This window comes from Motacilla alba, unplaced genomic scaffold (genome assembly GCF_015832195.1).
Source record: "Motacilla alba alba isolate MOTALB_02 unplaced genomic scaffold, Motacilla_alba_V1.0_pri HiC_scaffold_28, whole genome shotgun sequence".
In the NCBI taxonomy this organism is placed as follows: Eukaryota; Metazoa; Chordata; class Aves; order Passeriformes; family Motacillidae; genus Motacilla; species Motacilla alba.
This window is the reverse complement of record NW_024037374.1, coordinates 3,960,574-3,985,838: the sequence shown is the minus strand read 5'-3', so window position 1 is coordinate 3,985,838 and position 25,265 is coordinate 3,960,574. Positions and strand designations below refer to the sequence as shown.

The following is a 25,265-nucleotide window of genomic DNA, read 5'->3' as shown; positions in this document are numbered from 1 at the left end:
TCCAGTGCAGCCCCTGGCTCTGAACAAGCCCCCTCCCTCCTGTCCCCCAGCCAAGCCTCTGCCCTCAGGGCTGGGGCTCCAAGGCATGAAGCCCCTCCTGTGCAGGCAGAGCTGCAGCAGAGCCGTGGGGCAGCTCTGCAGCCCCGTGCCCAGTTCCCTCTGCAGAGCCCAGGGCTGGGAGCAGCTGCCCGGCACTGGGGGCTCTGGCAGGGGGCACAGCTGGCTCAGGGTGACGCTGTCCCCAGTGCCCGGCTCTGGGCAATGCTGTCAGTGCAGCCAGGGAAGGAGCTGCATCTCCCTCAATCCAATGCCATCATAAGGACACTTGGAAGTCTCCCTGAGATTTCAGTCCAAGCTGGGAGCTCCAATCCAGGATGCAAACGTGTCCTAGAGCATCTCTGAGTTATAAGATTGATGGGGAGAGGCAGAGGTGTTCTGGCACTGAAAATGCTGCTGGGTTGGTGAAACAAACAAAGTGAGTCCTTGGCTACAAATGTGGAGCTGGGCTGTGGTGGATTTATCCGCTTTCAACAGTAGCTGGTGAAATATTACGGGAAGCATGGGAAGGTTACAATCCTCCACTTGAGAAATGTTAAAGCCTAAAGAAACTCTGAACGGGTCAGAGGACAGATCATCTCCCCTCACTCTCAACTCATCACTTTGCCTCAGAGAACTCACTCTGTTCTCCCTGAGGGCAGTAGAAATGCTGAGATTTTGATATCCAAGAATATCTGGAAAAATATAGGGGAGCTTATAAAGAAAACCCCAGAATTCCTGAGCACGGAAGGGTGTCTGTGTGCGATAGAGGAGTGTGTATGGGAAATGGCTTTGATTTTGGTTACAGGTATCTGCTCTAACTCTTCACTGTCCTCTTCTCCATGAACAGGTCCCCATGTGCAGCCCCAGTAAATGTCCAACAGCAGCAGCTCCATCAGCCACTTCCTCCTGCTGGCAATGGCAGACATGCGGCAGCTGCAGCTGCTGCACTTCTGCCTCTTGCTGGGCATCTCCCTGGCTGCCCTCCTGGGCAACGGCCTCATCATCAGCGCCGTAGCCTGCGGCCAGCACCTGCACACACCCATGTTCTTCTTCCTGCTCAACCTGGCCCTCACTGACCTGGGCTCCATCTGCACCACTGTCCCCAAAGCCATGCACAATTCCCTCTGGGAAACCAGGAACATCTCCTACACAGGATGTGCTGCACAGCTTTTTCTGATTTATTTCTTCCTTGGATCAGAGCTTTCTCTCCTGACTGTCATGTGCTACGACCGCTACGTGTCCATCTGCAAACCCCTGCACTACGGGATCCTCCTGGGCAGCAGAGCTTGTGCCCACATGGCAGCAGCTGCCTGGGCCAGTGGCTTTCTCAATGCTCTCATGCACACGGCCAATACATTTTCCCTGCCCCTGTGCCATGGCAATGCCCTGGGCCAGTTCTTCTGTGAAATCCCACAGATCCTAAAGCTCTCCTGCTCACACTCCAACTCCCTCAGGGAACTTGGACTCATTGCATTCAGTGCCTGTTTAGCATTTGGTTGTTTTGTGTTCATTGTTTTTTCCTATGTGCAGATCTTCAGGGCTGTGCTGAGGATCCCCTCTGAGCAGGGACGGCACAAAGCCTTTTCCACCTGCCTCCCACACCTGGCCGTGCTATCCCTGTTCCTCAGCACTGGTATATTTGCTCAGTTGAAGCCCCCCTCCCTGTCGTCCCCATCCCTGGATCTGGCCCTGTCAGTTCTGTACTCGATGGTTCCTCCAGCCCTGAACCCTCTCATCTACAGCCTGAGGAACCAGGAGCTCAAGACTGCAGTGTGGACACTGATGACTGGATGCTTTCAGGAACATTAAACTGCTGGCCAATTCCTGTAAATCACTTGTAATAAAAGTCATTTTTGATACTTCTTGCTGGTTTCATTTTGGAGGATTGTTTTCTTTTGTTTTACTTTTTTCATATTGTCCACAAAGTAATGTCATTGTTTGTGCCATGGCTTAGTTTGTTTCTCCCCACCTTCCCTGTGGCCACAGACTGTGGCAATGAGGGGCTGCGCTCTTGGTGGCTTTAAACAAACTTAAAGATGCTCCAGCAAAGTTTTCTGCAGAGATGCCCTTTGGTTGCCTTCTCTGGAGCTGCAGCAGCAATGTCTGTGTGCAGAGCTGGGGGCAGATCAATGCTGGCCCAGCAGCTGTGCCCAGCAGCAGCAGCAGCACTTGGTGTTGCCATTGCTGCTGCCGTGGCCCTGCCCCGCTGCCCTGGTGGCCCTGGTGTTGCTGTAGGGCCTGAGTGCTCTCGGGGCCGGGCACAGTGCTGGGGGTGGCAGTGCCGGGGCTGCAGCAGGGACAGGCCATGGGCACTGCTGGGGCAGCGCTGACGCCTCAGGCCAGGGCCTGGGGGCTGCAGGCTCCTTGCCCAGGCTCTCTCAGGAGCACGGCCAGGCCAATGCTCAGCACAGAAAACCCCCGTGAGCAGCCCCAGGCTGGCCGTGGGCAGGCGGGCACAAACAGCATGGCTGGGGCTCTGCAAGGGCCCTGGGGGAGATGGGAAGGAGCAGCAGAGCAGGGGCTGATCCATCCCCAGGGCGCTGCACAGCCCAGGGCAGCATCCCAGAGCGTCCTCATGGAGCTGCCAACACCATCCCCCTTCTGCAGCCCTGGCCTCTCCCCCAGCTCACAGAGGTGCCCCATCCTTGCAGGCACAGGCACGGCAGCACTGGCTCAGGAGCCCCTGGTTGCATTGCACACAGCAGGCGGGAGCACCCCCATGCTGCTGCTGTGGGGACATGAACCTGAGGGAGCACAAATGCCATCAGCCCCTGGGGCCACCAAGGGCTGGGGGACACCAGGGAAACCACTCAGCTTTGTCCTGGCCTCTGCAGTCAGCCAGAAAGTTTCTTCCCATCAGCTGGGAGTTTCCTGTCCCACTGCAGACGCTGTTGCTCAGAGCCAGGGCTGCCTGGCAGCCACCCCCAAACTGCCCTGAGCATTTCTCTTGCTTCACCTTTGCTTTCTTTACTTTTCCCTTGTCCAAATTTCTTCCTGTTGCCCAGCCCTGTTCCCTGCCCTGCAAACAGCCCATCCCTGTTTGCCCTTTCCTCTCTGGCCCCAGTCCCCATTGCAGTTCCTGACTTGGCACCATGGGAACGGCCCTTGGGGAGCAGGATCATCCTCCAAGTGCTGCAGCAATTGTCTGCAGGCTCCTGCAGTGCCCCGTGCTGCTCCCTTGCCAGAGGCAGCCCAGGCCAGGGGGGCCCATCTGGGCTGCTGTGTCTGCCTGTGGGGCTCCCTGTTCTGGGCAGTGAGGAGGAGCTGCAGAGGCTCTGCAGGACTGACAGGATGGGCTTTGGGGCTGGCAGGAGAAGCTGAGGCACCTGGGCTGCTGGAGCTTCTGGGGAGGAGGCCCAGGGCTCATCCTGCCACTGCTCCAAGGGTGGTTTCAGAGAATCTCAGAATCAGCGAGGCTGCAAAAGACCTTCGAGATCATCAAGTCCAACCTGTGCCCTGACACCACCTTGTCTCTCAAGTGTCCTCTCTTCCCTAGGATAAACAACCCCAGCTCCCTCAGCCACTCCTCACAGGACTTGTGTTTTAGACACAGACTTGTTGCCCTTCTCTGGACACGCTCCAGCCCCTCCATGTCCTTCCTAAATTGTGGGGCCCAGAACTGGACACAGCACTCGAGGTGCTGCCCAACCAGTGCCCAGCATGGGGAAGAATCACTGCCCTGCTCCTGCTGGCCACACCATTCCTGATCCAGGCCAGCAGCCATTGGCCTTCTTGGCCCCCTGGGCACACTGCTGGCTCATGTCCAGCCTGCTGTCCAGCAGTCCCTGCAGCTCCCTTGCTGCCTGGCTGCTCTCCAGCCACTCTGTCCCCAGCCTGTGGTGCTGCAGGGGTTGTTGTGGCCAAAGTGCAGGACCCGGCACTGGGACTTGTTAAAGCTCACCTTTTTGGATTTGGTCCCTGGATCCAGCTGGTCCAGGGCCCTGTGCAGAGCCCTCCTACCCTGCAGCCGATTTACATTCACACCCAGGTGGGACTTGGGCTCATTTGGTCCCTCAGGAGCTGGGCTGGGGGCTGCAGAGGTGGCTGTGGAGCATTGCCTGTGCTGTGCCAGGGCCTGGCAGACACTGCTGGGCTGAGATAGAGGCTCTGGGGGGACTGGGGTTCCAGGGCAGGGCAGTGCTGGGCTTCCAGGGCAGGGCAAGGCATGACCAGTCCATTATTCCCCCACACATAAAATGTTTTGAGCTAATAATCTTCTCCAGTGTGTCACAATAGGGAATGTTGGAGGTTAAATCCCAATTTTGTCCATGGGCACCTGGAGAAGAAGGACAGTTCTTTCCCACAGGAAGGAAAGCATGGAGCCTTCCCCAGTGTTTTGGGGACGAATGAGAGCTGACCCTCTTGAAACCAATTCCATCCAGACTTATCCTGGCAATATTCCTATGGGAACAACCCCTGGATATAAGGAAATTTGGAGATGAAATACCAATTCTGGCCATGGCTGCTTGGAGGAAAAGGCCAGTTCTTTTCCATAGGAGGGAAAGCACGGAGCCCCTTTGTTTCAGCAGCAGATGAGAAGGGACCCTCAACATGCCAAGGTCAGCCTGACCAGTCAACTGTCTCCTGGGAGGCCAAACCAGCCAGAGCTGTTCTGTGTTCCCTTGGTTTTATGGGGCCATGAAGTGTCACAGTGGTGCCTTGGTTTTATGGGGTCCCTCAGGGCCACAATCGCTTCTTGATAACAGGAAGACCTGCAGTGTCACAATGGACTGTTGGTTCAATAACATTGCACAATGTCACCATGGTCCCTAGGTTCCATGCATCCCTGCAGTGTCACAATGGACCTTTGGTTCCATGCAGCCCTGCAGTGTCACAAAGGCCTCTTGGTTTCACCAGGCCCCACAGTATCACAATGGTCCTCTTGGTTCTGTGGGGACCCCCAGGGTCACAATGGTCTCACGGGTTCCATGAGGCCTCACAGTGTCACAATGCTTTGGCTATTCCAGGGATCCTCATAGCATCACAACAGTCTCCATGATCCCATGAGTCCCCTCAGTGTCACAATGGTCTCCTTGGTGCCATGGTGCCCCACAGTGTCACAATGGCCCCTTGGTTCCATGAGGCTGTGAAATGTCCTAATGGTCTCTCCATCGTTCCACAGGGCCCCACAGTGTCACAATGGTCCCTTGGTCTCACAGGGCCCCACAGTGTCACAATGGTCCCTTGGTCTCACAGGGCCCCACAGCGTCACAATGGTCCCTTGGTCTCACAGGGCCCCACAGTGTCACAATGCTCCCTTGGTTCCATGGGCCCTGTGCTGCTGCATTCCCCCCTCCCCTTCTCAGGCTGCCCTGCCAGCTGAGAAATGCTCCTTGGGCCTCAGCCTTGGCCAGCAGCCCCTGGGCTCAGCTCCTCTGGAGCTCATCACAAACACTGGCTGCCCCAGGCACTGCTGCTGCTGCCCAGCCAGCTCCTGGTTTCTTTAGGAGCAGCCCTGGGAACTGGTTTTGTTCCCTCAGTGCCACAACATCCCTGTTCTCACACTGCCAAAGAAAGCTGTTGATGCCGAGTGTGGCCAGGATGAACCATTGCTGGGACTGAAGCCCCTCTCTTGGGGCCCTACAAACAGCTCCAAAAGGAGCCCCTTGGAGCTCTCCTGGGCCAGCGACTCCCTCTGAGTGGGGCCTCTCCCAGCCGGGAACTCTCCCGTTTGCTGCACTCGGGGATCGCCGAACAACGACGGAGCCAGGGCTGATCCCCCCACTCCTCCAGGCTCAACCCTTTGCCCCTGGGGAGATGCCAAAGCCTCCCCAGTGAGCATTTCCCTGCCTGCAGGGGAATTTCTCACTGGTGCCTTGCACTGGCTCTTTGTGTCTGTGTGCGCACAGGAGTGCCTGTGATGGGGAAATGTGGCAGAAATGCTGCTCTCTGAGGGGCTTGAGTGCCTTGGACAGCTGAGTCAGTCAGGCCTGTGAGTGAGGTTAAATCACAAGGTCTAAGCTAAGTTAAATGTTTCTAAGAGTTGTTCTTTTCATAAGTTCTTATGTTTAATATAAGTCATAAGCTAAGTTAAATAATGTTAAGTGTTATTCCTCTTTTAAATGGCTACGTCATAGGTTATAAGTTAGGTTAAACACTGTTAAGTGCTGTTCTTTTGCTATATTGTAAAGTTTAGGGTATCAGTCAAGGTTAAGATATAGGTTAAGTCCTGTTAAGTTTGAGCTCTGTTAAGCTTTTAGACCATATTCCTTTTATCCTTTCCCTCACTGTCCTCTTGTTACACAAACACTCCCAGGGACAGTTCTAGGTTCATTTCTGGTTTGATTGCCTGGATTTGGTTTGGTTTTGTTGTTGCTTTGTTTCCTTGGTGTGCCTGAAGTGTCCAGTCAGGAGCAGAGTGACTCTTGCCAAGGAACTTTGTGGTGCTGTTGCTGAATATTAAATCTGGTTTTGGCTGATCCCTTGCCAGGTATTTTTTAGCACTCTTAAGCCCTTGTTCAGAACAGGGTGAAGGAGGCCTGGCCCAGGCTCTGACCCTGGGGGACACAGGGACGCTGCCAGGGGGTCCCTGTCCCCCTGTCCCACCCCCACAGCCCCATCCCCCCATCCCCGTGTCAGGCTCTGGGGTGGATCTCATGGAACATCCTCTGGGGGAGGCTGCGGTGCCAGGGGCGGGGGGACACGGGAGGACAGGGGACCCCGCTATGCATGGGCAGTGTTGGACTTCTCTGGGGGGAACTGTGAGGGGTGGCTGGGGCAGAGTGACCTCCCCAGTGACCTCACACAGCCCCTGTGATATCACACAGCCCTTTTATGATGTCACACACCCTCTGTGATGTCATACTACCACCTGTGACATCACACAGCCTTCTGTGATGTCACACAGTCTTCTGTAATGTCACACAGCCATCTCTGTGATGTCACAAAGACCCCTATGATGTCACACAGACCATGTCATGTCACAGGCTCAACCCTGAGATGTCACCCTGTGATGTGATACAGCTGCTCTGTGGTGTCACAGAAGACTTGGTGATGTCACAAAGTCACCCTATGATGTCACTGTCTATTCTTTGATGTCATAGCCTGCTCTATGATGTTACACAGCCACCCGGTGATGTCACAATCCACTCTATGATGCCACAGAGCAACCCTCTATGCTGGCAGAGTCTGGTCTATGGCCTCACACCCTACTCTGTGACGTTACAGCCAGCTCTGTGATGTCACAACCCCCTCAGTGATGTCACAAAACCCTTAAGAACTCAGTTGCATTGAAACACTGAAGTTTCTTATACTATGAAGTGATCCCTTTGAGGGACATGACTGAGAAAGTGTCCCCAGGTTCCAGGTAGAGCAGAGCACTGGAGGCAGTGGTGACAGGTGAGGACAAGCAAGGGAAAGGGGTCTCTGGTGCTGAGCAAAGCTGGATGTGTTTCAGGAATGCAAAGGGCCAAGGCCTGAGCCCCAGCCCCTGGCAAGGCAGATCCTGTCCCTCCCTCCTTGCTCAGAGCTCTTCCCGGGATGGGCACTGGCATGTGGGGATGTGCAATGCCAAGGGCAGCACCATGGGGCGGCCCCTGCCAGGCTGCTGAGCAGGGACAAGGAGGCAATGAGGCCCCAGGCCTGCAAGGGTCACTTGTCCCCTCGTGGCCTCAGGCCCAGGGCCAGCAGCCACGGCCAAAGTGCTGCCCAAGTTGGCTCTGTCAGGGCCTTGCAGCTGCTGCCCATCCCTGTGCCCTGTGCAGCCCAGGCTGTCCCACGGTGTCCCTGCCCTGCGCCTCTGTCCCTGCAGGCTGTCGTCATGCCCCGGCTGCCCCACCTGGCTGGCCCCTTCCTTTGCTGACAGCTCTGCCTCCTGCCTGCCTCTGCCTGCCCACACAAAGCCTTGGCCTTGGTACCAAAAAGGTTAATTCAATTTTTACTGTGCCTATGGTCTTTTAGCACAGGAACAAGGCATGCAGGGCCTGCTTTCCCAGCAAGGATGGTTGGAAGAGAAGAAGACACCTGGCTCAAGGGTGCAGTGATAGAAAAAACAAGGACTGAATCTGGGAACATGGGGTGGGTTTTGTGGAAATGGGTAAATTGTAATACACATTTAGCGACTGTGTATAAACAACACCCTGGTAGAATTAGATGTCCACATAAGGTTAGGAGTTATCACTCACTAGACCTCAGGCCTGAATAAATGATGCCCTCTTAAAGAGCAAATTCGTGTTAATGAGTCTTATTCTGGTATTTTGGAGATTTGGTGACAGCGAGGCCTCACAGAACCAAGGAGTCAGCTGTGACACTGTGCAAACTGATGGAACAAAGGGTCCATTGTGACACAGCAGAACCCCATGGAACCAAGGTGACCATGTTCTACTACAGAAGCTCATGGAACAAAGGGACCATGGTGACACTGCAGAACCAAGGAGACTGCTGTTGGCTCATGGAACCAAGAGTCCATTGTCACACTGTGGGGCCCTGTGGAACCAAGGGGACCACAGTGACTTTGTGGGGCCTCATGGAACAATGGGGACTACAGTGAACACTGTGGGTCTCCATGGGATGAAGGGTCCAATGGAACCAAGGATGCCATTGTGTCACTCTGGGGCATCATGGAACCAAAGGTCCATTGTGTCACAGCAGGGCCTCATGGAACCATGGAGGCCATTTTTACACTTTGAGGCCTTGTGAAACCAAAGGGCCATTGTGGCACTTGAGAGCCCTGTGGAGCCAAGGGGACCACAGTGACACTGAGGGGCTCAGTGAAACCAAGGGTCCATTGTGACACTGCAAGGCCTCATGGAATCATGGAGACTATTGTGACACTAAGGGCCTCACTCAACCAAGGGGCCATTGTGACACTACAAGGCCCTATGGAAGCAAGGAACCATTGTGACACTGTGGAGTCTTGGCAGGCGAAGGGGCAGTTGTCTCACTTTGTGGCACCGTGGAACCAAGGAGTCCATTGTGACACTACAGGGCCCCATGGAACTAAGGATTCATGGAACAGGATAGGACCCCATGGAACCAAAGGTCCATTGTGACATTGCAGGGCCTCATGGAGTCCTGGAGGCCATTAGGACACTTTGAGGCCCCATTGAATCAAGGGTCCACCATGACAATGTGGGGCCCCATGGAGTCCTGGAGGCCATTAGGACACTTTGAGGCCCCATTGAATCAAGGGTCCACCATGACACTGTGGGGCCCCATGGAAACACGAGATCAGTGCGACACAGCTGGGCCTCATGGAGCCAAGGATCCAATATGAAACCATCATTGTGACACTGCAAGGCCTCATGGAAACAAGGGGCCAGGGTGATGCTGTGGGCCCCATGAATTCAAGGGAACAGGTAACAGCTCTGCTTGGCCTGGCCTGACTGGTCCAACTGCCCTTGGCATGTTGAGGGTCTCTTCTAATGTGCCCCTGGAACACTGGGGCTCTGGGCTTTCCTTCACATGGAAAAGAACTTCCCTTCTCCGACAAACATCCATGGCCAAAATGGGATTCCCCCTTGTTGTGGTTTGAAAGGAAGTGAGTTTTTGGGAGGTGGTGGTCAAACCAATAGGCGCTCAGATGTGAATATTGGCACCTGGTTTGGCCACTGAGGATATGGACACGCCTCTGAGAACACAGGGGCTAAAAGCAAAGAACTCCCAGGGGAACGCCCTCTTGGTTCCGATGGATGGAGAGGTCAGACCTCCCCTGCCCAGCTGCGGGCTGGGCGGGGCAGGGGAAGCCACGAGGCCGGAGGGAGGTAGGCTGGAGCCTTGGGCAGAGAAGGGAGGTGAAGGCCCCTGGCCCCTGCAGGACAAGAGTGAGTTCCCTACAGAGATGGAAGGGTGGAAGGAACTCTGAGAGGCATCAGGCAGCCCCCCTTTCCCAGGAGGGAGAGAGAGAGAGAGGTGCTAGCGCCACCTTGAAATTTGATAGCGCTGGCCTGGCCGAGAAGGAGAAGGGGTGGCGGCGAGAAGAGTGCCCGGCAGGACCAGCGTGGGAGTTCTGGATGAGTAGAGACTGTGATTTTAACCCTTCTATGGGATGATGGAAACCTTGCAAATGCTGATCCTCCAGGAGATGAAGGAGAAGATAGACAGGGATAAAATAGGAGGAAATGCACAAGTGTGGTGCAAGCTGTGAAGGTGAAGAAGGACAGAGAGAAGATGAGAAGAATTCTAGGTGGGAGGAGATGCTGGAGTGGCTTTTGGCTGGACTTTTCTTGTATGGCCATGGACAGAACCTTTCCTGTAATACAGAGACTGCATTTTAGGGGGAGGCGATGGCTTGGTGCAAAAGGAGTGATGTGAGCGGAGATGACAGGTGAGCAGGTGATGGTGCTCTCGAGACCCCTCTGCCCCAGGGGGTGAAATTTGGGGGGGGACTAGTGTCCCAAAAAGGTGAGAGACTGTAGTTTTCTCCTGGAACTGGGTGAAGCATCCTTGAAAAGGGAAACCCTAAAAGCAGCTCTGGTCCATGTGCAGTGGTGAGAGCACTGAACATGGAAGGAAGAAGTCACGAAGGTGGTTGCTGAGTGACGTGGAAACACAACTGGATTTGGCTGTGTTTCCAGGGGGAGCCTGTGGCCCAAGAGGGACTCCTCTCTCCTTGATGAAATGAGCGGTGATTGTCGGAAGGGTGGAGATGGACTGAGTTGATTATTTGAAAGGTGATGGACTGGTAAAAATCTAAGGTTTTGTTTTATGATGTGGGAAATTGAGTGGGGGGAGGAGAAATATTTGAAAGGTTTCAATTTTGCTCTGTGTGTTTATTTTACTATAGTTGTAAGATAATAAAGTTTTTTCTTCGTTCACAAGTGGAGGCCTGCTTTGCTCTGTCTCTGATTGCATCTCACAGCAGACACCAGGGAGGATATGTTTTCATGGGGGCACTGGCATTGGGCCAGCTCCAAACCATGACATTTTTGGCTCCCTGACCGGGAAATCGAATTTTGGGTCAGAGATAAGTTGAGACTGTGAGATGGGATCAAAGAGACATAAGACCAAAGCATGTAGTAGGTTAAAGTAGACTGGTAAAAGAAATCTAGGAATAGAGGTATAGCGTAAGTTATTGTTTTAGTAGGAGTGTGTATAATGTTGTTTTAATAGAATTTTAGTGTGTTCTCAGAGGCGAAGGGAGGAATGTCGTGGTTTGAGAGGAAGTGAGTTTTTGGGAGGTGGTGGTCAAACCAATAGGTGCTCAGATGTGAATATTGGCACCTGGTTTGACCATTGAGGATATGGATACGCCTCTGAGAACACAGGGGTTAAAAGCAAAGAACTCCCAGGGGAACGCCCTCTTGGTTCCGGTGGATGGAGAGGTCAGACCTGCCCTGCCCAGCTGCGGGCTGGGCGGGGCAGGGGAAGCCACGAGGCCGGAGGGAGGTAGGCCGGAGCGTTGGGCAGAGAAGGGAGGTGAAGGCCCCTGGCCCCGGAAGGACAAGAGTGAGTCCCCCACAGATTATGGAAGGGTGGAAGAACTCTGTGAGGCATCGGGCAGCCCCCCTTTCTCAGGAGGGAGAGAGAGAGAAAAAGAGAGCTGCCAGTGCTACCTTGAAATTTGATAGCACTGGCCTGGCCGAGAGGGAAGGGGGAGCAGTGGGAAGAGTGCCCGGCAGGGCCAGCATGGGAGTTCAGGACGAGTAGAGACTGTGATTTTAACCCTTCTGTGGGATGATGGAATCCTTGCAAATGCTGATCCTCCGGGAGTTGAAGGAGAAGAGAGACAGGGATAAAACAGGAGGAAATGCACAAGTGTGGTGCAAGTTGTGAAGGTGGAGAAGGACCGAGAGAAGTTGAGAAGAATCCTAGGTGGGAGGAGATGATGGAGTGGCTTTTGGCTGGACTTTTCTTGTATGGCCATGGACAGAACCTTTCCTGTAATACAGAGACTGCATTTTAGGGGGAGGCGATGGCTTGGTGCCAAAGGAGCGATGTGAGCGGAGACGACAGGTGATGAGGTGATGGTGCTCTCGAGACCCCTCGGCCCCAGGGGGTGAAATCTGGGGGGGACTAGTGTCCCAAAAAGGTGAGAGACTGTAGTTTTCTCCTGGAACTGGGTGAAGCATCCTTGAAAAGGGAACCCTAAAAGCAGCTCTGGTCCATGTGCAGTGGTGAGAGCACTGAATATGGAAGGAAGCAGTCACGAAGGTGGTTGCTGAGTGACGTGGAAACACAACTGGATTTGGCTGTGTTTCCAGGGGGAGCCTGTGGCCCAAGAGGGACTCTTCTCTCCTTGATGAAATGAGAGGTGATTGTCGGAAGGGTGGAGATGGACTAAGAGTTGATTATTTGAAGGGTGATGGACTGGTAAAAATCTAAGGTTTTGTTTTATGATGTGGGAAATTGAGTGGGGGGAGGAGAAATATTTAAAAGGTTTCAATTTTGCTCTGTGTGTTTATTTTACTATAGTTGTAAGATAATAAAGTTTTTTTCTTCGTTCACAAGTGGAGGCCTGCTTTGCTCTGTCTCTGATTGCATCTCACAGCAGACACCAGGGAGGATATGTAGGAGGCCAAGGCCAGCCAGACCTGTCTGTAATGGCAGCTTTTGTGTAAGTGCAATCTTTGGATATAGGACTACTGGTGGTGGAATCCCAGTTTTGGCCATGGGCACCAGGAGAAGAAGGATGGTTCTTCTCCATGAGAAGGAAACGACAGAGCCCAAGTGTTTCAGGGCAGAATAGAGGTGACACCAGAGGCTAAGGCCAACCAGAGCAATTCGTCCTGGCAGCTTTTGTCTGGGAGAAAACCTTGCATATAGGGAATTTTGGGGAAACATTACCCATTTTAGCCATGGGTGCCTGTGCAGTTTAGACAGTTCTTTTCCATAGGAAGGAAAGCACAGAGCCTCAGTGTTTGAAGGCAGGTGAGAGCCAGCTCTCAGGAAGACAAGGTCAGCCAGACTTGTTGATAATGGCAGCTTTTGTCTGGGAGCAATCCCTGGATATTGGGAAGTTTGGAGGGGGAATCCCATTTTGGCCATGGATGCTTGAATGAGAAGGGCAGTTCTTTTCCGTGTGAAGGAAAGCCCAGAGCCCCAGTGTTTCAGGGGTACATGAGAAAAGACCCTCAACATACCAAGGGCAGTTGGACCAGTCAGGCCAGGCCAACCAGAGCTGTTACCTGTTCCCTGGAATTCATGAGGCCCACAGCATCACACTGGCCCCTTGTTTCCATGGGGCCCTGCAGGGTCACAATGGTGGTTTCATATTGGATCCTTGGTTCCATGAGGCCCAGCTGTGTCGCACTGGTCTCCTGTTTCCATGGGGCCCCACAGTGTCACAATGGACCCTTGATTCAATGGGGCCTCAAAGTGTCCTAATGGCCTCCAGGATTCCATGAGGCCCCGCAATGTCACAATGGACCTTTGTTTCCATGGGGTCCCACCCTGTTCCATGAATCCTTAGTTCCATGGGGCCCTGTAGTGTCACAATGGACTCCTTGGGTCCAGGGTGCCACACAGTGTGACAACTGCCCCTTGGCCTGCCAACACTCCACAGTGTCACAATGGTTCCTTGCTTCCATGAGGCCTCTTAGTGTCACAATGGCCCCTTGGCTGAGTGAGGCCCTCAGTGTCACAATAGTCTCCATGATTCCATGAGGCCTTGCAGTGTCACAATGGACCCTTGGTTTCACTGAGCCCCTCAGTGTCACTGTGGTCCCCTTGGCTCCACAGGGCTCTCAAGTGCCACAATTGCCCTTTGGTTTCACAAAGCCTCAAAGTGTAAAAATGGCCTCTACAGTTCCATGAGGCCCTGCTGTGACACAATGGACCTTGGGTTCCATGAGACCCCAGAGTGACACAATGGTATCCTTGGTTCCATTGGACCCTTCATCCCATGGAGACCCACAGTGTTCACTGTAGTCCCCTTGATTCCATGAGGCCCTGCCCTGCTATAATGGCCCCTTGATTCCAGTGGGTCCCAAAGTGTCTGAATCGTCCCCATTGTTCCATGAGGCCCCACAAAGTCACTGTGGTCCCCTTGGTTCCACAGGGCCCCACAGTGTGACAATGGACTCTTGGTTCCATGCGGTTCCTCAGTCACAATGGTCTCCTTAGATCCACAGTGTCACAGTGGCCCCTTGGCTCCATGTGGCCACGCTGTGTCACAGTGGCTCATGGTTCCATGAGGCCACACAGTTTAACAACAGACCCTTGGATCCACGAGGCCACACTGTGTCACAATGGACTTCTGGTTCCATGAGCTTTCGTACTGCCCACAACAGTCTCCTTGGTTCTGCAGTGTCACCATGGTCCCTTTGTTCCATGAGGTTCTGTAGTAGAACATGGTCACCTTGGTTCCATGAGGTTCTGCAGTGCCACAATGGACCCATGGTTCCGCGAGGCCTTGCTGTGTCAGAGTGACCCCTTGGTTCCAAGAGGTTTCTCAGGGTCACAATGGTCTCCTGGGATCCGCAGGATCACAATGGGCCATTGGTTCAATGTGGCCCCAATGTGCCACAATGGATTTTGGTTCCATGGGGTTCTGCTGTGTCGCAATGGACCCTTTGTTCCATGAGTTTGCACAGTGTCACAGCTGACTCCTTGGTTCTGTGAGGGCTCGCTGTCACCAAATCTCCAAAATACCAGAAAAAGGATCCTTAACACTAATTTGCTCTTTAAGAGGGTCTCATTTATTCAGGCCTGAGGTCTAGTGAGTGATAACCCCTAACCTTATGTGGACATGTAATTCTACCAGTGTCACTAATGTGTATTACAATTTACCCATTTCCATAAAACCCACCCCATGTCCCAGAGTCAGTCCTTCTTTTTACTATCACTGCACCCTTAAGCCAGGTGTCTTCTTCTCTTCCAACCATCCTTGCTGGGAAAGCAGGCCCTGCATGCCTTGTTCCTTGTGCCAAAAGTTCACAGGCACAGTAAAAATTGAATTAACCCTTTTGGTACCAAGGCCATGGCTTTGTGTGGGCAGGCAGAGGCAGGCAGGAGGCAGAGCTGTCAGCAAAGGAAGGGGCCAGCCAGGTGGGGCAGCCGGGGCATGACGACAGCCTGCAGGGACAGAGGCGCAGGGCAGGGACACCGTGGGACAACCTGGGCTGCACAGGGCACAGGGATGGGCAGCAGCTGCAAGGCCCTGACAGAGCCAACTTGGGCAGCACTTTGGCCATGGCTGCTGGCCCTGGGCCTGAGGCCATGAGGGGACAAGTGACCCTTGCAGGCCTGGGGCCTCATTGCCTCCTTGTCCCTGCTCAGCAGCCTGGCAGGGGCCACCCCATGCTCCTGCCCTTGGCATTGCCCATCCCCACATGCCAGTGCCCATCCCAGGAAGAGCCCTGAGCAAGGAGGGAGGGACAGGATCTGCCTTGCCAGGGGCTGGGGCTCAGGCCTTGGGCCTTTGCATTGCTGAAACACATCCAGGTTTGCTCAGCACCAGAGACACCTTTCCCTTGCTTGTCCCCAGCTGTCATCACTGCCTCCAGTGCTCTGCTCTACCTGGAACCTGGGGACACCATCTCAGTTATGTCCCCCAGTGGACCCCATTAAAAATTAAAGAAAGTTTGGACTTTGAATCTGATTTTGAGTTCTTGAGAAGTTTTTGTAGCACAATCTAATGGACTGAGGCTGATGCCAAGAGCACCAAACCCCCAGGAGGGTCACTGCAGTCCTGGTGCTGTGTCTGTGCTGCTGAGCTGGGCCGGGCTCCTGGCCCAGAGGCAGCTCCTGGCAAGGGCAGCGCTGCAGAGAGACAGCTCTGGCCAGGAGCAGCTCCTGTGCACAGCCCATCAGGGCTGGGGCACTGCCAGGGCAGCTCAGGGACACGAGCAGGGCACAGACAGAGCTCCCAGGGGCTCAGCACTGCCAGGGGCTGTGGCATGTCCCAGAGGGGGCTGTGTCACAGCAGCGCCTCTGTGGCTGTGTCATAGAGGCACAGAGCAGCTGTGATGTCAGCAAGGGGCTGTGTGACAGCACAGTGTGGGCTGTGTGAGGTCACAGGTTGGGCTATGACATCACAGAGTTTGTTGTGTGAGGTCACTGAGCAGCTAGAGCATCATAGAGGGGATTCTGTGACATCACAGAGCAGTCTGTGACATCATGGCATGGCTGTGGGGCATCATAGAGCAGGCTGTGAGGTCACAGTGTTTGCTGACAATACAATACAGAGTGGCAGTATGACATCCCAGAGAAGGTTTTGTGTCATCACTGAGGGGGTTGTGACATCACAGAGCTGTCTGTGCCATCATAGAGTAGGGTGTGAGGCCATAGAGCAGATCCTGCCATCATAGAGGGCGGCTCAGTGACATCAGAGATTGGGTTGTGACATCACTGGGTGGCTGTGTAACATCATAGAGCAGTCTCTGACATCACAGAACACAACATGACATCATATGGTGGCTTTCTGACATCACAGAATCTTCTGTGACATCACAGTGCAGCTTCATGAAATTCCAGGGTGACATCCCAGAATTACATCTGTGACATCACAATGGTGCTGTGTGATGTGACACATGGCTATGTGACTACATAGGGGGCTCTGTGACATCACAGGATGTCACTCTGCTCCTGACTGGACACTTCCGCACAGCAAGGAGGCAAAGAAACAACAAAACCAAACCAAATCCAGGCAATCAAACCTGAAATGAGCCGAGAACTGTCCCTGTGTGTGTGTGTGACACAAGGACAGTGAGGGCAAGGTTAAAAGGAATACGGCCCAAAAGCTTAAGACAGCTCAAACCTAAAAGTACTTAACTTACACCTTAACCTTAACTGATACCTTCAACTTCACAATTTAGCAAAAGAACAGCACTGAACAGTATTATCCTAACTTAAAACCTATGACTTAGCAATCTAACAGAGGAATAACACCTAACAATATTTCACTCAGCTCATAACTTAAATTGAACTTAACAACTTAGCAAAAGAACAACTCTTAGCAGCATTGAACTTAGCTTAGACCTTGTGATTTAACCTTACCTAAAGGCCTGACTGACTCAGCTGTCCAAGGCACTCAAGCCCCTCAGAGAGCAGCATTTCTGCCACATTTCCCCATCACAGGCACTCCTGTGCGCACACTGTTCCAGATTGCACAATGTATTCTGTTTGCCATCTGCATGGCATTATCCTCTCTTAAGTGGGCAGTTTTCCTTATCTCTTCCACAATCACTCCTCCCTCGGGAGGGAACATCTGCTGATAAGAGACTTTTGAATGTCACTGCATGACTGATGAGAACTATAGCATCCCATTGGGAGATGCTCTGCCCAGAGGGAAGAGCCAAGCATTGTTACCTGGTTATAATCTGGAGATTCTGGAAATACCACACAGCTTCTCCATTGGATTTCCCAGAGGAGGAGCAGCTGCCTCTTCCACTGGATCTTCGGAGGAAGACTACACCTTTTTTCTACAGGATCCCTGCTCCAGCAGAACCCCACCTGACACTACAGGAGGACTGCAGCCACAATTCCAATTGGACTGCTACCAACAGCCTGACCAACAGGGTGTCAGGTTGTGTTCTGTCACTATTGTTTTAGTTTTACTGCATTGTTTATTAAATACTTTTATTTTCTTCCCTAGTAAAGAACTGTTATTTCCTGCTCCCTATCAGGAGCCCCTGAATATAAATTTTATAGCAAATTCGGAAGGAGGTGATTCACATTTTCCATTTCAGGGAGGCTCCTGCCTTCCTTAGCAGGCACCTGTCTTTCCAAACCAAGACAGATTTTGGTGCCCAACATGAGGCTCGAGGGCACAGAAACAAAAAGGGAATAACAGTTCTTGAGTAAATCTAAGTTTTTGTGTGTGGCCATAGGAACCTCGTTAAGCGACAGCATGTGGTCCAGCTTACCCTGGTTTGGGCAGCACACGATCCAGACTGTATTTCTGCCATTTGCAGGCCCTTATCTAAACATGGGTCCTGTAACCAAGGCTACTGTGGCTGTTATCCGGTTTGTTTTATGGGTGAATAAGGTGAGGAATTCATGGATTTTTAACTTCCTCTGGAAAGCAGGCACATGGATTCACAGCAATCACACACTAACTGTATGTTTTTGGGGGTACTTTAATAATGGCACCTGCTGTAAGGAAATGACATCGGGGGAAATTTTCTCCCAACCCTTTAACCATCTCTTTGGGCCTGCCCCACCAGTTTTTGAAGGGTTCAGATCTTCTCTAAATACTAATATCATACAGAGGCTGGTGTTGCTGATGGGCCTGTTCTATTTAGCATTTAGAGAGAAGGGAAGATGAACCTGGATAACCACCCTGACACCTCCCCCAGAACCTGACACGCCACCAGAGCCTAGGGATGCTGCTGCCCCAGAGCCTGACCCTGCCCCACAGCCACCCCAGATATGAACTACCCAGATTGGGTGGGGGGTCTGGTGAAGGAGATGCGTGAGATGGGCCAGATGCTGAAGGAATACACTTCCTCAGCTGGTGAGAAGCCCTCCCCCTGCCTCAAAGAGGGAGAGTCTAATAGTGCAGCCAGTGTAACACCTGGAACCCACAGATGTTCCAATTGTCCAGGTTCCAGCTGAACTGCAAAGGCAGTCACAGCCAGCAGCAGTTGCCCCTGTAGAAACAAGAGATCTAAGATAAATGCAGAGCACCCAAATAGGGGAGGGCCCTCACAACCCTCAGGGAAGCCAGAGGTTGCAATCATCACTGAGTCCCTGATGTATGAAAGTCCCTGTAATCTGCAGAAAGACACTGTATGACGGGAACGTGAGGCTTTTACAACCTGGCTACTTCAGGTCTGGGACCTTATGGGTACAGGCGTCCAGCTGGATGGTGGTGAGGCAAGGAATCTGGGACCCTTGACCCAGGACTCAGGTATGAATCAGATTTTTGTGAGGGAGCCAGGGTCCCTTTCCCTTTGGCAGCAGCTTTTAATAAGTGTCAGGGAAAGGTTTGTCCGCAGGGAGAGAATGCAGGAACACCACCACAGAATGTCCTGGAAGACTCCTGTGGAAGGGATCCAACAGCTGAGAGGAGTGGCAGTATTGGAGGTACTCTTTGGGAGGGATGGACAGCGTGATCATGACCCTGACAAGGTGAAGTGCACAGGGCAAATGTTGTGGAGTCTGGCAAATCCAGGGCCATCTCAATACACCACCTTCACTGCAGCGATTGATGCCGATACCAACCGAGAGGCAGTGGGCTCTGTTGCCAACAAGCTTAGAAATTATGAGAGTGTGATCAATGGCACGATGAAGGCTCATGTCTCTGCCATGGTCCAAGAACTCAGAGAGGAGATGAGGGAGATGAGGGAGGAGGTGAGAAGGAACAGTTCCCACATCGCACCAGTGCGAGTCACAGTCCCCAAAGTCAGAGCCCAACACTCCCCAGCTAGAGAGAGGGTGCACCCCACGGGCTGACCTATGGTTCTTTCTGCGTGACCATGGGGAAAACAGGAAGGAAGCAGGGATGGAAAATGCACTTCTGTCCTGGCAGCACGGGTGCGTCAACTCAAGGAGGGAAACACTAACTGAGGGAACTCCAGTAAAGTGAAGGTAGCACCAACCTCCCATGACCGAGCTGCTGAGTATGATCTGTCAGATTCCTTAAAGGAACCTCTACCATGTATGACCAGGAAAGGAATAATAACCAGAGTTAGAGGGGTCCTGCCTCTAGCCAGGAAGGGGCATGGGAAAACCGGATCTTCTGGATGGTGTGGATCCGATGGCCTGGCACATCAGAACCACAAAAATACAGTGCCTTAGTTGATACTGGCGCGCAGTATACCTGATACCATTGGGACATGTGGGGGCAGAACCTGTTTCCATTGCCAGGGTGATGGGGAAAGAGTGGCAGAAACATCCTTTTGTGAGTGGCCCAGAGGCCCCAGGTATTCTGGGCATAGACTTCCCCCGCAATGGCTTTTACAAAGACCCAAAGGGACTCAGATGGGGTCTTGGCATAGCTGCTGTAGAGGCAGAGAACATGAAGCAATTGACCACTTTGCCTGGACTGTCAGAAAACCCATTTGAGGTAAGATTCTTGAGGGTAGCCGAGCAACGAGTGCCGATTGCCACCTCGACGGTGCACTGCCGGCAGTGCTGAGCAAATTGAGATGCCGTGATCCCCATCCGCAAAATGATCCTGAACTGGAGAGCCAAGGGGTGGTCGGCAAAACCCACTCACCCTTCAACTGCCCCATCTGGCCTGTGCACAAGTCTGACAGAGAATGGAGATTGACTGTGGACTATCGTGGCTTGAATGAAGTGACTCCACCGCTGAGCGCTGCTGTGCCAGACATGCTGGAACTCCAGTACGAGCTGGAGTCCAAGGCAGCAAAGTGGTACGCCACTATTGACATTGTCAACACGTTTTTCTCCATTCCTCTGGCAGCAGAATGCAGGCCTCAGTTGGCTTTCACGTGGAGGGGAGTGCAGTACACCTGGAACCGACTGCCCCAGGGGTGGAAGCACAGCCCCACCATCTGCCATGGACTGATCCAGAGTGCACCAGAAAAGGGTGAGGCTCCAGAACATTTGCAATATGTTGATGATGTCATTGTATGGGGGAAGATGGCAGCAGAAGTGTTTGAGAAAGGAGAGAAAATCATCCAGATTCTGCTGAAAGCTGGCTTTGCCATCAAGAAGAGCAAAGTCAAGGGACCTGCCCAAGAGATCCAGTTTCTGGGAGTGAAGTGGCAAGACGGACGGTGTCAGATTCCCACCAATGTTATCAACAAGATCACAGCAATGTCTCCACCATGCAGCAAGAAGGAAACACAAGCTTTCCTAGGTGCCATAGGCTTTTGGAGAATGCACATTCCTGAGTACAGTCAGATCGTGAGCCCTCTTTACCTGGTCACCCATCAGAAGATCACTTTCCACCGGGGCCCTGAGCAGCAACAAGCCTTTGCCCCGATCAAGCAGGAGATCCCTCATGTGGTAGCCCTTGGCCCAGTCAGGACAGGACCAGAGGTGAGGAACATGCTCTACTCTGCAGCAGGGAGCCATGGTTTGTCCTGGAGCCTTTGGCAGAAGGTGCCTGGGGAGACTCGAGGCTGACCACTGGGATTTTGGAGTTAAAGCTACAGAGGGTCTGAAGCCAACTATACTCAACAACAGAGAAAGACATTTTGGCTGCCTATGAAGGAGTCCAAGCTGCCTCAGCGGTGATTGGCACTGAAGCACAACTCCTCCTGGCACTCCAACTTCCGGTGCTGGGGTGGATGTTCAAAGGCAAGGTTCCTGCCACCCCACATGCCACCAGAGCTACATGGAGCAAGTGGATTGCTCTCATCACAGTGTGCCTGTACAGGTAAACTGAATCACCCTGGGATTCTGGAGGTAATTACAAATTGGCCCAAAGGTGAAAATGTTGGTGTCACAGATGAAGAACAAGAACCAGTGACATGGGCTGAAGAAGCTCCTCCATATAAGCAACTGCCCCCAGAGGAAACAGGCTATGCTCTTTTCACTGATGGTTCCTGTTGCATCGTAAAGATGAATTGGAAGTGGAAAGCAGCCGTATGGAGCCCCACATGACAGGTCACAGAGGCCACTGAAGGAGAAGGTGGATCAAGCACACTTGATGAACTCAAAGCCGTTCAGCTGGCCCTAGACATTTCAGAAAAAGAGAAGTGGCCAAAGCTCTACCACTACACTGATTCATGGATGGTAGCCAATGCTCTGTGGGGATGGCTGGAAAGGTGGAAAGAGCCTAATTGGCAGCATAGAGGAAAACCAATTTGGGCTGCTGAAGAGTGGAAAGACATAGCTACCAGGGTAGGGAGGCTACCTGTGAGGGTCTGCCATGCAGATGCCCATGTCCCCAAGAGTAGAGCCAATGAGGAGCACCAAAACAATGAGCAGGCAGACCAGGCTGCAAAGATAGGGGTGTCCAAGATAGACGTGGATTGGGAACACAAGGGAGAGTTATTCCTTGCTCAATGAGCCCGTGATGCCTCAGGCCATCAGGGTAGAGATGTCACCTATAAGTGGGCACGAGTTTGAGGGGTGGATCTAACCATGGACAGTGTTTCTCAGGTTATCCATGACTGTGAGATGTGTGCTGCCATCAAGCAGGCCAAGTGGGTGAAGCCCCTGTGGTATGGTGGGTGTTGGTCCAAGTACAAGTACGGGGAGGCCTGGCAGATTGACTGCATCCCACTGCCCCAGACACGCCAGGGCAAGCGCTACGTGCTGACGGCCTTATCAACACCTGGGCTAGGGAACATGGCATTGAGTGGGTGCACCATATCCCCTACCTTGCACCAGCTGCAGGCAAAGTGGAGAGGTACAATGGACTACTAAAACCCAGTTGAAAGCCTTGGGTGGGGGATCTTTCAAAAATTGGGAGCAGCATTTAGCAAAGGCCACCTGGTTAGTTAACACCTGAGGTTCCACCAACCAAGCAGGTCCTGCGCGCTCTGAGTCCCTGAATAAAATAGATGGAGATCAAGTCCCAGTGGTACATGTCAGAGGTTTGTTAGGGAAGACCGTGTGGCTCAATTCTGCCTTGAGTACAGACAATCCCATAGGTGGGGTTGTCTTTGCTCAGGGACCAGGTTGCACATGGTGGATAACGCAGAGAGATGGAAGAACAGGATGTGTACCTCAGGGAGATCTGATTGTGGGGTGAGAACTATGTGTAAATATCACTGTTTGCTGAATGTTACTACCATTGTCTGTGTATAGCTGTATATTGGATGTACAATGTATGTGTTTGTAGAGTTAGAATATATATTAGTTTTAGTAGTAAGATGACGATATGGGGATAAGGGGTGGAATGTCCTGGGTTGACTATACGATGCTTTTATCTCAAAACGTCTTGCTCTGCTTATGCTAAATAATAAGTTTTGCACCTTTAAGACTTCTTCCAGAGAGTGGAGGGGGAGAGAAGCACGCAGTTTGTTTTCAGACACTGCACTCACTCCTCCACATTGCTGCTCCTGGACTGTGCTGTCTGCGGATGGACAGGCAGCAGGACAGAGCTCTCCTTTATTTTAGTTAGTTTTAGCTAGCTGAGGCAGAGAAGTTCCCTGGACTGTGGTTTGTTTTTTTGGTTTTTTTCCTTTTTCTCTTCTCTTTGGACCTGTTTAAACCTGCTCTGGACTGAACACCCAGAAGAGCACCGGCAGCTCGCACCTGTGACCCACCGGGCCGGGCCTGGGCCACGGCATTTCCACCACCAGAGGGACTGATAAGAGACTGATGGGCTGAGCTTCAACCTGGGGAGGGGACTTTTCTGAGTTTGTCATCTCTTTTGGAGCAGCAAGAAGTTTTGTTGTTTAATATTGTTCAGGTTTTATTGTTCAACAAACAGTTTTTTTTCCGCTTTTCTCTAAAGAGTTATTCTCTCCCGAACCAGTTGTGGGGAGGGGCCAATTGAATCTGCTTTTCTAGAGGAGCCCCTTTGGGGGTTCTGCCTGAAATTTGCCCTGAACCAGGAAAAGCTCAAAGAGCCCTGGAGCTGTGACCCTTCCCTGGGGAGCCTGGGCAGGGCCACAGCAGCCTCTGGGGAAAAACCTTTTCCTGAGATCCACCCTAAGCCTGCCCCGACTCAGCTGCAGCTATTCCCTCCAGTGCTGTCCCTGGGCACCAGAGGGAAGAGGTTTCCACGGGCCAGGGTTTAGGAATGGGATTGCCCAGTTTCCTGCAGCTGCTAAGACCGTGCTGCTGCTCATTGCCCTCCCACCTCCCATGGAAAGCACAAAAGGCAAGGATCCTGGGCTGGGATAAGAACAATTTACTGGGAACAGCAACGAGATAAAGAACAAACAGAAACAATACTGATAACGGAAGGGTAAGTAAAACTATGTACAGGGAAAACTACAACATCAACGACTGGCACTTCCTGGCCACGTATTTCCTCCTGCCTGGAAAGGACACCCTTCTCCTCGGGGGAAGAGAGAGTCCCTTTCCTGCCCCTGGCTATGACCTGAGGTGGGAGTCAATGTAATGACAGGGCCATGGCCAGACCCTCATGTTCTTCAATGCCACATCATGTCACTGGCAGGGGCAGGAAAAGGTACACATGTCTTCCCAGCATGGATCACTAGGAACATGGATCACCAGGGCACTTCTCAACGTGAGTTGTCCAATTGGGGATAAAGCTGGAGCAGAGCACAAAGCTCCAACTGCATTTGGGGCATTTGCAGGGCTTCTCTTACTGGTGCCTCCGTTGGTGACTGGACAAGTGAGAGCTGCGGGTGAAGCTCTTCCCACATGTGGGGCACTCGTAGGGCCTCTCCCCAGTGTGGATGTGCCGGTGCCTGACGAGATTGAAGTTTTGCTTGAAGCCTTTCCCGCAGTCGGGGCAGTGGAAGGGCCTTTCCTCAGTGTGAATCCGCTCATGCAGGTGGAGATTTGAACTGGTCTGAAACCTCTTCCCACATGTGGGGCACTTGTAGGGCCTCTCCCCAGTGTGGATGCGCCGGTGGATGACGAGGTGGGATTTGCGCTTGAAGCCCTTCATGCAGTCAGGGCAGCGGAAGGGCCTCTCCTCGGTGTGAATCTGCTGGTGCCGGAGGAAATTGGAGCTGGTGTGAAACCTCTTCTGACACTCAGAACACTTGTAGGGCCTCTCCCCAGTGTGGATGCGTTGGTGGATGACAAGTTCTGAGCTGCAGCTGAAGCCCTTCCCACATTCCCCACACTCATAGGGCCATTCCCCGGTGTGGATCATCTGGTGGCGGATCAGGGTGCTGCTCTGCCTGAAGCTCTTCCCACACTCCAAGCACTTGTAGGGCTTCTTCCCATCATGAAGCTGCTCACAGACCACCAGCTCAGAGCTCTGGCTGAAGCTCTGTCCACCTTCCTGGCACAGGCTGGGTCTTTCCTCCTCAGAGCACCCTGGGCTGGCTTTGCAGCCCCTCCTCCTGTGGGATCTCTGGGGCTTTTCTTCCCTGTTGGATTCCTGCGCCATGGAAGGTGAATCTGGGGGAAAGTCTAATGCAGAATTACAAGTTAAAAAGAGAATTAAGATCAAGGCAATGATACAGAAACACTGCCTGAAACTGGCAGAGTCAGGATATAACCTGACACCCTCTTGGTCAGGGTGGTGGTAGCAGTCTGATCAAATGGTGGCTGCAGTCCTGTTGGAGTGATGAACGTGATTCTGTCAAGCAGTGATCCTGTAGAAGGCTCTGGTCTTCCTCTGAAGCTCCAGTGATGGTTATGGAGCTCTTGTCCTCTGGGAATCCAGTGGGCAAGGTGCTCCTGGTGTTGCCTGGCTCACCTTATATCCAGGTAGGAATGCTTGGTTCCTCCCCCTGGGCGGAGCATCCCACAATGGGATGATGGAATTTGATCAGTCCTGCAGGGACACTCAATGGCCCATTAACAGGAGAGAGCCCCTGGAGGGCGTTATCAGG

At 52.8% G+C, this 25,265-nt stretch overlaps 1 protein-coding gene across 1 annotated transcript in view; it reads right to left on the bottom strand.

Moving 5' to 3' along the window:
• Positions 1-24,991, bottom strand: part of LOC119696274 (zinc finger protein 135-like) — an 80,989-nt gene extending 55,998 nt beyond the window's left edge. Inside the window, exon 1 of the mRNA XM_038125998.1 lies at positions 24,118-24,991. Within this exon, the coding sequence (XP_037981926.1) occupies positions 24,118-24,817 (700 nt within the window). The 5' untranslated portion in view covers positions 24,818-24,991. The remainder of the gene's footprint in view (positions 1-24,117) is intronic.
• Between the last annotated feature and the right edge of the window lie 274 nt (positions 24,992-25,265).